At 38.1% G+C, this 11717-nt stretch overlaps 1 protein-coding gene across 4 annotated transcripts in view; it reads left to right on the forward strand.

Annotated features, from left to right (window-relative positions):
* The window catches only part of SLC19A2 (solute carrier family 19 member 2), a 30303-nt gene extending 24489 nt beyond the window's left edge, over positions 1-5814 (forward strand). For 2 of the 4 annotated variants that reach the window (XM_051998993.1, XM_051998994.1), the window contains 3 exons: positions 1372-1564; positions 2620-2761; positions 3865-5814. In XM_051998993.1, the coding sequence (XP_051854953.1) occupies positions 1372-1564; positions 2620-2761; positions 3865-3993 (464 nt within the window). In that variant the 3' untranslated portion in view covers positions 3994-5814. The other 2 variants (XM_051998991.1, XM_051998992.1) reach the window with 1 other exon arrangement.
* Positions 5815-11717: the final 5903 nt, after the last annotated feature.

The following is an 11717-nucleotide window of genomic DNA, read 5'->3' on the forward strand; positions in this document are numbered from 1 at the left end:
GTGCTTATAGTTAAGCTCCTACTCAGTGTGATTGATGGGATAATGGTTCTCTAGTTAAACATATACTTAATTTGTTATCAATTACATCAATGATGTAATCACTCTAGTTGGCATATACTTAATGTGATATGATGATGTAATGGCTACAGTTGGCACATGCTCAGTTACTATGGTGATGTAATTGTACTGAAGTATTTAAGGGTTGGGAGGATTGGGAACGACTCTCTCAGACACAGACACAGACAGAGAGAAGATTTGGGACTCCATCTTTGACCAGCCTTATGGTGGCTCTCCTGCCTTTATTACGTCTCCACCTAAAGACCAAGGCCCGTCCAGAGAACCTCCAGAAAGCTAGCCCAGACGTTACAGCTATGGAAATGCTATGATTACACTTCCTTTGTATACTCCATACCATAATCACCACATAGTTGATGCTTAAGAAATGCTTCTTCATTGATCCATCTATGTAGTCTCTTCCAGCTTCTGGATGATATTCTGAACTTGCATTTAAGATGGTGCTTTCAGGTTTGCAGAGTCCTTTATAAGCATCCTCTCATTTTAGCACCACATTGATCCAGGAAGCTAAGTATTACTAGTCATTATGTTGCTTGTGTAGATGAGTAAACACATGTTAACTCCCTGAGGTTGTTAACTTGACTGTGCTTAGAAAGGATTTGAACCCAGGGCCCTGCTGACTCTAATCCAGCAGTGTTTCCACTGCCTAATGCTGTGTTCTGACAGGAGATAGATAGGAACATTTTATAAATGACTTGGATGCATTGCGACATTCAATGATTTGCTGTAAGTCAAAAAGTCTCTTGAGCAAAGTTTTGCATTAAATTTTTCTCCATACCACCAGTCAAATACTTTCTACTAGAACCTGTTTCCTTTGGTCAGATATTTTTCAAATAAAAATCTATTTTAAAAAAATAATTATTACATCTGGCTGGGTATGAATTGAAATTTATTAAAACACAGATACATTTAGAAGGTTGCTGAAGGAGTTGGGAAGGGTATTTTTGCTTTTATTTTGTTGATTTTTTTTCTTTTAAAGCAAATCTGTAGTTTGTTAAGTCTGTGATAAGGGCAGAGATGTGCCTAGAAAAGGGTTCTGACTCTGGTCTCCACTTTATTCTCTGGGGATATCAGCCTGTGGCTGGCACCATAGGGCGTCTGCTGCTACCATGGTGTGCCCATGGGTCTAAGTTTTTTCTGTTGGTCATCAAGCCCTGAGACTATCCCAATTCATCCCAAACAATCATGTCTCCTTGATTGATTTCACTCATTTGAATTTCCAACCAAGTTTCTAGGAACTGTGATTTTGTTTCCCTCAGAAAGGGATTGAGTTGCTTTTCTGCCTTTATTTTTTAGGAGCTGTTGCAGTGTTTGCAGTTGGTTACATAAAGATATCCTGGTCTACCTGGGGTGAGATGACGCTATCTCTCTTCTCCCTGCTGATTGCAGCAGCCGTGTACGTAATGGACAAAGTGGATAACATCTGGGTCTGCTACTCATCCTACGTTATCTTCAGAATCATCTACATGCTGCTCATCACCATAGCAACGTATGTATTCAGGTTCCCAGAAACTTGGAAAAAGGTAATGAGGTTTTGTGAGAGAAATAGCACTTTGGGTTCCCCCCAGAGAGTAGCCTGTCCATTTCTTTTAAAACTGGGGTGTAAATGTAATGTTCTACTTTCAAAATAAGAGCAGTAACTTCTACATTATATAAATGTACATATACATTTTTGTGTAAATATACACAAAGTGTTCTATCTAGATAGGACACCCCCCTCTAGTGGAAGGAGTCCTGAACTGTCAGCCAAACAGCCTGGATGACAATCCTTGTTCTGCCACTTTCTGACTACAAATTATTTAACATCTCCTGAATCTGATTCTTTCTCTATAAAAATTTCCTCCCTCCCAGATGCCACGAAAAGAAAAAGACAAAATTTAAAAATAAAAGTAACTAGGTGGTGCAGTGGGTAGAGCATCAGCCCTGAAGTCAGGAGGACCTGGGTTCAAATCTGGCCTCAAACACTTAACACTTCTTAGCTGAGTGACCCTGGGCAAGTCACTTAACCCCAATTTCCTCAGCAAAAAATAAAAGAAAACCTCTGAAAAGTATCAAGTGATCTAGAAAGGCAAGGTTTCCCACACACATACCCCATCGTGGGAAATTCCCCTCACTGGTGCACACTGTCCACTCTTCTGTAAGTTGTTCTTAAGCACTGGGTCCCAGACACTGAAAGGTTAAGGTTTTTGGCCTTCACACAGAGGCGTGAGGGCCAAGGGCAGGACTTAACCTTCCAAGGCTGCCCCCCTTGCCGCTGGGCTAACACCCAAAAGTGTTGGGAGGCACTAGTATAGCATCACTGTTCTACACATGTAGGGAAGGCACTGTGATGTGCTCATTCAGCAGTCTTTCAGGAAGCTTCCATATGCACCTTTGTGTGAATCCACGTCTGTTTTTAAAAAGGCCTCTCGCTGAATGCTACAGCTGGTTTTAGATTGGTTGGGAGGGGAATGAAGTGAGAAGAGGCGTGTTGAGAGTTCAGGTGAGACTCGTGGCCAGCCGAGAAGTCCCGGTTACTAAGTGGCTCGGCGCTCTGTTTCTAAGGTTCCAGATTGCTACCAACCTCAGCATGGAGCGTTACGCCCTGGTGTTTGGTGTGAACACCTTCATCGCCTTGGCGCTGCAGACTCTGCTCACTCTGATTGTGGTGGATGCCAGCGGTCTTGGTTTGGACATCACCACTCAGGTAAGACCTGCAGCGCCCTTCCCAAGGATGACGCTCCTGCTTGGGCCCCTGGCAGGTGGTTCTGAGCCCTTCCCCGCCCTCTCCCTCATCCTCCCCACCCCCCCCAGTCAAGATTCTTACTTAATGTTAAGGCTACCCTATTTTATTTTGAGGCTGCATTTTCTCCCACCCAGGCTGATCTTCATTGCTTGTTTCCAATCCCAATTTTATTTTCTCCTTACACTGTACCTCTCACTCAGGAAATTTTCTTACTTTGTCCCACTATTCCTGATCTCCCAGCCACTTCAGTTAAAGAACACCTGAAATCCTATCTTCTTCAGGAAGCCTTTTCTGACTTCTAGAAGACAAATAGTAGATCACTCACTCTTTTCTTTTGACCATATGAATCTCTTGAAAGAAGGAAAAAAGATCTGTGCAAATCTCTATGGATAATATAATTTAATTCATTTGGTGGTTGTCTTGGTATCATACGGAGCCTGTCCATTATTTGTCTGCATACCTGCCTTCTACATGGGCATATTAGAATAATAAACAAAAAGTCTCTTCTCTGTTACAAATCCTTCCTCACCCATCTGCTGTACTTAAGTTCTATCATTATATGCATCGAAGACATTATGTCCAAGACAATCCCAATATACTTTGGATGGAAAATGCCATGCCTGTCCAGAGAAAGAATTATGGAGACTGATTGTAGATCCAAGGATATTATTTTCAAAGGTTTCATTTCTTTCTTGTGGTTTTCCCTTTTGTTCTGACTTTTTTTTTCCCAACATGACTCATATGGAAATGTTAAAAAATTAAGTAAATATAATTATATTCTGGCAGGTTATTATTTATATATATTACATTATATGTAATGTTAAATAAAAATGCTTTAAAAATGTGAGTGCTGGGTCCCACTGAGCCTGCCCCCAGCCCCTTGATGGGTATGCAGAGGCTTGGGTCATCTGACCAGAGCCTAGAGATAATGGCCTCTTGGAATTGAAGTTGGCCCTTGCTGCAGAGACTTGGCCAGCTCTGATTGCTCTCCCAGTTCCTTTGCTTTGAAACGAAGTCTATTCACAGGCGATCTTTTTTGTCCCCGGCCCTTCTTTCTCCCCTAGTTCCTGATCTACGCCGGTTACTTTGCCCTCATAGCCGTGATTTTCCTCATTAACGGTGCAGTCAGTGTTATGAAGAAGTACAGAAGGCGGCAGGATACTGAGTCCGGCTCCCCCGTGACCTCGGCATGACTGTCAGGGCGGAGGAGACTGACGCCTTAGACCCGAGCGCAGCGGCTTTTCCCACCGGTGCCTGCACATGGAGTTCGTGGACTTTCCCTGAGTTATAGGCATATATTTATGACAGTGTTTGAATGTGCATTTCACTGCTTCAGAGCAGCCACTTGTAATCTGCATACTTGGTGTTACGTATCTGATCCGAGAACTGCTGAATTTACAGATTTTTTATATGAAAGAATTTAAAGGATGACTTTTTTCACTCTCTTAAGTCCACTTGCTAAAGTGAAAGCATTTAATTAGAAAGCAAAGGGTTTTTAAAGGTCAGTCCCATCCCTCCGTCCTGGGATGGGGCATAGCCCTGTGGGTCAGGGCTGGATGGAGGTGTGCTGGGACGGTCCATACCTCTGTATCCCTTTACAACATCCCTTCTTGGTTTTTGTCTACATGTGTTCACTTGTTTGTGTAAATGATTGTTTCTATCCCAAGTGAACATTATTTTCTGTGGTTCTATTCCCTTAGGAATCTGTGTTGTGTGTTTAAATTATTGTTTTTCAGCTCCTTTAAGTATTCTCTCGTGTGTGTGTGTGTGTGTGTGTGTACTTTCACCAGTACATCGCACATTATTCGTTTTGCTTCCCAGAGAAGCTCAGATAGGTACAAAGAATAGCAAGCTTGAAGTCTGCTAACCCACTACATTGTTCATTGCCAAATGAACTGACTTTATCAAAAAACTTTAAGGGACAATTAATCTTTTAGTTTGAAGGACTATGATTTTGCGATAAAACCTAGAATTACTTGTGGGCTGTGGTTACAATCAGCCCATCTCGTTTATAGTCCCTTTAATGCCCTACACCAGAGGAAGACTTAAAAATTCCTTCTCTTCCTATCTTTTTACTGCCTTCCTCTTAATCCAGTGGGCACTTAAGACCATTCCAATGGAGTATTTTTGTTTTGTTTTGCACAAATGGGACCACATAATTTGTAAGATAGGACTTGAATTGACAGTTGGTTCTTTACCTGAAATCTGCCTTTAAGTTCAGAAGTGGATCATCTTAAAGATTTTATTAAAATTAGAATCTGATAGTAGTTTCTGTTTCCAGGTTACATGAAGGAAAAAACAATTGTTTCCATTTGATCTTGAAATGTCTCCTATGTGGCTGCCAATGTATGTGAAACATATCAGTATTTATGTCAGATTTTGAGAAGCCAATCAAGGTGAGATGGCATTGCCTTATTCTGGCTACCTTTGAGTAGCTGCTTTTTTTTTTTTTTTTTTTTTAAGAAGGACATAACTAAACCCCTAAGTAATAGATAGGAGCAGGAAAGAGTGGGGATAAATGAATGGCAGCTTTCCATCTCTGATCAGGACATAAACAATTAGATGAGTATGACAGGTCATTCCTGTGTCTTCCTTTAAGATGAAGATGGGCAGGAACAAGCTAAAGGAGAAAGGGGGAAATGATTCCTTTGAAGTTAGTAGCTGGGTTTAGGGAGTTCCTTATATTATTTTCTCTTATGGGGACCATTCATTTTAAAACAAGTCACAGTTGTCACAAAGTGTGTTTTAGGTTATTTTTTTATGATGATATAGATTGACATAATCAAAATGTCTGGCTACCAAAGCATTATTTTCTTATTATCTGAATGTCAGTAGACATCATAAATCTTTAGTTATATATGGAAAGAAGGTCTTAGAGTTTATAGAGGAATCCATTTGCACAAATGAACTTACTGTATACGGTTTTGCAAAAAAGTGGAAATTATCTGTTGTATGTTTTATTTAATTCTGTATAGATTATAAAATTATTTTTATCAAATAAATATTTTATAGTATTTTCCTTTTTTTGATTTAAAATATTTTAAAATCGAACATATAGAAAATAACTTTGTGATCATTTCTTTAAATCTGTTGTCTCCAGTTTCAAACTCAGTACTAGCCCTATTCTCTCCCAGCTTTACTAACTTTGAATTTTTCTATCAGTTTCTGACTTAGGACCTTTACATTTCACTGTGTCTCACCAACACATTTTTTCTCCCTTATTTTATCTAGCGTTCCATTACACTATTTAGTATTTATCCAGTTATGTTTTGGTCTACAACCACTGTTTCTTTCTCCAATACCTTTTTTTAAAAATAACTAGTATTATTGATCTAATTATTAAGCATTTTTGAAACCATAATCCTAGATCTGGAGTGGTCTTCTCTTCCCTGTACTCATTAGTACTTTTTTCCCTTCTAAAACCTAATTGATTAAATGCTTTCACTGATTTATCACCACCAACAATTTGGTTAAAATTTGAACGACTGTTCTTCCACAATGGTATGGTTTGTTAAATGAACTTGGGTGACAACTCTTTATTACCCAGTTTGGGGAATACACTTTCAATAATTCAGGTTCCATATTATCAATTCCCTAAAGTAGAATATCTGTGAGATTTTTTTTCTTCAGACAAGTAGCCCAGATTTCCATTACATAACCATTAAATCCTATGGTAAGGGTTTATGATGAGCTAATGAAGGAAATCGAAACATTATCTTTTATTGGTTAAATAAAATCAGATGAAGACCAGCAGGCTAAATAACCTTTTTGATTCGGTGCTTAGCACCTGGTGCATAATAAGGGCTTGATTAATGCTTGCTGCATTCTCAACAGAACTGCACACTTAACTATCAAGAGAGATGGATTCAAATCACTAATTCTAAAAGAAATACAAATCAAAATAATCCTGAAATTATTCACGGCTAGTCAACTGTTAAAGAAGTCAAAAGATGAGAACAATGTTGGAGAAATTATAGAAAGGTAGACCAATTAACTTCACATTGTTGGTGAAGAAATGAATTGGCTAACCATTCTGAAAAGCAATATGTAATGATACTAAGAAAGTGATTTAAATGTCCATACCCTTCCAATGGAATAATCTCCCTGATAGACAACTTGAGAAGGCAAAAAACAAAAAAGAAGGTCCTGTATACATGTAGTCAGAGGTTTAGTGGAAGGAACTTCAGTTGATCATCAAATCCAATCCCTTCACTTAACAGATGAGAAAAGTTAGGCCCATATAGATAAAGGGGTTAGTCCTACCTCAAACATGCAGTAATTCAAACCCAGTTCTTCTCCAGAACCCACATCCTTACCACTATACATAACATTTTTCAAAAATATTTATAGCAACACTTTTTGTAGTAAACAAAGTAATCAACACTCATTGGTTGGTGCCCATTGGATTGGAGAATAACTAAACAAATTATAGTGCACAAACATGAAATAGAGTAATATTGCCTACACGGTAAGAAACAAGGAATTTGAAGCTTGCAGAGAAGCATAGAAAGACATGTATCGATATAAAGTAAAGTAAGCAGAACCAGGAAAACAAGATAAACAATGACCACAATGATACAATATATAAAAATAACATGAGTGTTGTGAAATTGAATTATAATAACCAAACCTGATCCTAACAAAGAGATGAGAATGCAACTCCCACCATTAATTACAAAATTTTGAGGAAGGGGGAGCCGGAGAAAAAAAGAGGGACTATGATTGTAGAAGATGCATGTGAAACATGATTACTTAAACTAGTTTTTTTTCTTCCTTTTTTATCATTCCCATGGCCTCTGAGGTTAAAAAAAAAAATAAATCAAAGGTCCTGGAATAAGCCATCATCCAATGTGATTAAAGAAAGAGGAAAAAGACTCATATGCAAAAATATACTAGCTCTATATAGAAGTTAGGAAATAAAGGAGTGCTCATCTATTGGGGAGTAGCTAAATTATGGCAGATGAATATAATAAAATGTTATTGTGCTATAAAAAAGAATGAAAACTACAGGTTCCAGAGGAAACTAGGAAGATTTCTATGAAATGATGCAGAGTGAAGTGAGTAGAACCACAATAATTTACACTATGAAAACAGTATTATAAAGAAAAAAACCTTTGAAATATTCTGTAAGATAAAAAACTGACACCCAACTCCACATTTTTGAAGATGGGCAATGTAGGAAAAAAGGGTGTACTGAAGTTGCCTGGTTCTTCAGGATGAGGGTGCATCAATTAATTTAGGTTGATCAGTAATGGAAGATAATGGCAGATCTTGTCTGGGGAAATCTTGGAGCAGATTTGATTATTATGAAGTAGATTCATTATTATCATTTAAGGTCCTTGAAAAACCTGGTAAGACCTCAAGAAAACTCTGTGATCCGTGGAGTAATTATTTTTTTGAATAATTGAGATCTTGAAGTACCAGCATTCCAAGAGGTTGAGATTATGACCTGCTTTGCTGCTGAGGACACATCAGTGAGTATTAAAGATATTCTCAAATACAAATAAGGAAGGGCTCCCCAAAAGTATGAGATACCAGTGGGCAATTCTTCAGTGTTCATAGAGAGGAGGTAATTAGGAATTCATGCACCTTGGGAAATAGACTGGCACTTGGGATCAAAAAGTTATGAGTACAATTATAAATTATATATATATATATATGAGTACAATTATAAATTATAGTCAAAACTTAACATCTTATGGTTAAAAAAATTTGAAGAGATCCTTCCCTATCAAATTCTGCAACTAGCCCAACATAGGATGGCACCTGTGCTGAGTCTTTTGGGTATGCTTGGTAATCTAAAATTCAGTCTACAGGCTTAGGAAAAGCTTTTTTCATTCAAACCCAATATAACATAGGGTTTAATTTATTTTATTAAAGATAGAAGAAACAATTTAAAGAGTAAAATACAGGCAAATTCGTGTCTGAAGGGCATAGAGAGCTACATAGAGCAGTGGATAGAAAGCTGAGTGTGGAAGTTAGGAAATTCAGCCTCGGTCCCTTACTTGCTGTGTGATCCTGGGGAAGCCACTTAACCTTTATTTGCCTCAGCTATCCTCATCTGGGATAATATGAATTATTGTGAGGATCAAATGAGAGAGTAATTTTAAAGTACTTTAGTACAGCACCCAGCAGAGTAAAACACCATATAAATCACATTTGCTTGAATTATCTAGCCCTAAAAAATTTCAAGTGCAGGAAGATTTTTAAAAGTCAGGCTAACTCCTAGTTTCACTGGGTGTGAAGAGTTCAGCAAATTCCATTTCTTACTGATCCAGAGAATCACAGAACTACCTGGTGTTATAGGGATGGGTGGGGTCACCTATCACCCCCACGAAAGCTCTAGAACATTTTTTTTTTTTTTTTTTTTTTTGCTGAAGCAATTGGGTTAAGTGACTTGCCCAGAATCACACAGCTAGGAGGTATTGAGTGTCTGGGCCAGATTTGAATTCAGGTCATCCTGACTTCAGGTCTGGTGCTCTATCCACTGCACCAACTAGCTGCCTCTAGAACATTTTCTATAATGGAAAAAAGTCCAAACTGTTCCATATTCTCAATAAATTGCTAACTTTGCGATTACTGGTTATGGAAATTCAAAGAAATCATGATACAATTGAATTGTTCTATCATGTTCCTACTGATGAATGGTTAAGTAAATGGTGGTATTTATGTCAAAGGGATGTACGGTGGTTATTAAAGGTATATAAGGGTATAGAAAAAAAAATTAAAACAAGGAACAGATGACTAGAAAATGAAAAATAAATTTGAGTTAAGGATTTTTGGCACCATCAATAACCATCAGTGGCTGAAAGGATAACTTATAAAGCTAAAAAACATAGTCAGCAAAAGACTAGGAAGATTCCTTCCCCCCTCCCTCCTACCCCACAATTACAAACACCTCATTAGAACAGGCACCACTAGCATTAGGCCAGGTCAAGATGGTTACAACTTTCTCCTTTGTCACATAGTGATTCCACTGTCAATTCCAATTCTCCTGAAATTATCGCCAAATGGAAATTGGACTTTCAAAAGCAAATCAATGTAATATGCCAAATGGTAACAGAAGCCAACATTGTATAGTGGAAAGAAGACTCATGGGCTCTGCAAAGGACCTGGATTCAAATCTTGCCTTTGATGCTTGCAACTAGTATGATCTTGGACTAATCATTTGACCTACAATTTTCTCATCTGTAACATGAGGGATTAGATGAGATGGCCTCTGAGTTCTCTTCTGGTCCTTATTTTATGCTTCTATAATTCTTTGATAAGAAACATCTCAATGACTCTTGACCAAATTCAACTCCATTATGGATCAAACGAGATCCTGTAAAGCTGTTAGCCCAAAGAGGTAACATATAAATGCTAGCTATGGTCATTATTATTATTAGACCCAAAAGAATTAATCTGTGGAAAGGTACATTCTACCTTTCCAGTTAGAGGTTGAAATGGTATACAGTGAGGAGGAGGAAAAAAGTAATTAAGTGCCTACCATGTGCCAAGGACTGTGCTGAGCACTTTACAAATATGATCTCATTTGATTTTCATAACAACTTTGGGAAGAAGATATTATGATTTTTATTATTATATTAACATTTTAGAGTTCAGAGAACTTAGGCAGTTAATTCTGGGTTTCACTTTCTCATCTATTTAAAACATAGGTTGTACTAAATGATATCTAAGGTCCCTTTCCAGTCCTAAAAATCTTTTTTTCTACTAATAATTAGAAGCTATGAATGACTATAATTTACTAGTAATCAGAAACTAGTAATTTTTGCACTAATTGACTAATTAGACTTCTAATTAGAGCCTGATTGGGCCATGGATTCGTGAATTACATTAGATTATATTTATTTATTTTGTTATTTATTATTATGTTAGATTATATATACATATATATTTAAAAATCAACCCTCAGTATCTCAGATTAAAAGATGAATGAAATGTGGCAGATGTGGTAGCTAGTGCTTCCAAGATGGGAATGGATAAAATAGCCACAATGTAGTCACATTTAGAATAGCTGCTCAATAAAAGCTTGCTGATTGATTTACTACTTTTGAGTATTTGTAGTTTTCTGAAAGTGTTTCTTCCTTCATACAAATCACAGAATTCCAATGATGAGGAAGTGATTTTTAAGGCAATTGTTTTGGATGAAAAGAGTGCTGTTAGATTAGGAGTCAGCGACTTACTTAAAATCTTAGTTTTGCTATTTGTCTTTGCCATAACTTTGAACAAGTCCAACAACATCCATGGGACTCGGGGTCCTTATCTATAAAATGATAAGGTTGAAAGAATCATTTCTGAGGCCCTTTGCACATTGTATAATGTGATATCACCTTTGGTGAGTTCCCTAGCTGCTGAAAAACATTTGTCATCCTTGAGCCAAGCTCTGAATTCAGTCAGATCCTCCGACTTTTACACTTTATTTCAATAAATAGTCTGGCTATCAAAGCTTGTGCTCCATTAGTAAAGCTTTCCACAAGCCAGGATAAGCTCTCCACATCCTCAGGCCACACCGAAGACAGTGCTTTCCTTAGCTTTTCCTTTTCTTCTTTGCCACTGGACATAGGCTCCTCTTCTGCTGCAAACTGAAGCCATGCTCTTGATGTGCTGCAGACTCCTACCAATGGTCCTGTTTCTAGTCGAAGCCTAGGGTCAAAGAAGAAGGAGCTAGAGATAGCAGGATCTCTGACAAGAACATTAAGGTGCCAGAGGTGTGTCACAAACATGGGGGAAGGAAAAGGGCAAAGGGGATCCAACACTTTGAGGGGAGCCAGTGACTGCCCAGTCAGGAAAGGAGGGGAGCCAGCAACTTCACAACAGTCTTCCTGAGGATGTCGTGAAAAGGGGCAGGATTATACTGTTGAGTGACTTGGGTTGTCTCTGGCTCTGGGGCTCCACTGAGGCTTTCTTGGCAAAG

Source organism: Antechinus flavipes, chromosome 4 (assembly GCF_016432865.1).
Source record: "Antechinus flavipes isolate AdamAnt ecotype Samford, QLD, Australia chromosome 4, AdamAnt_v2, whole genome shotgun sequence".
In the NCBI taxonomy this organism is placed as follows: Eukaryota; Metazoa; Chordata; class Mammalia; order Dasyuromorphia; family Dasyuridae; genus Antechinus; species Antechinus flavipes.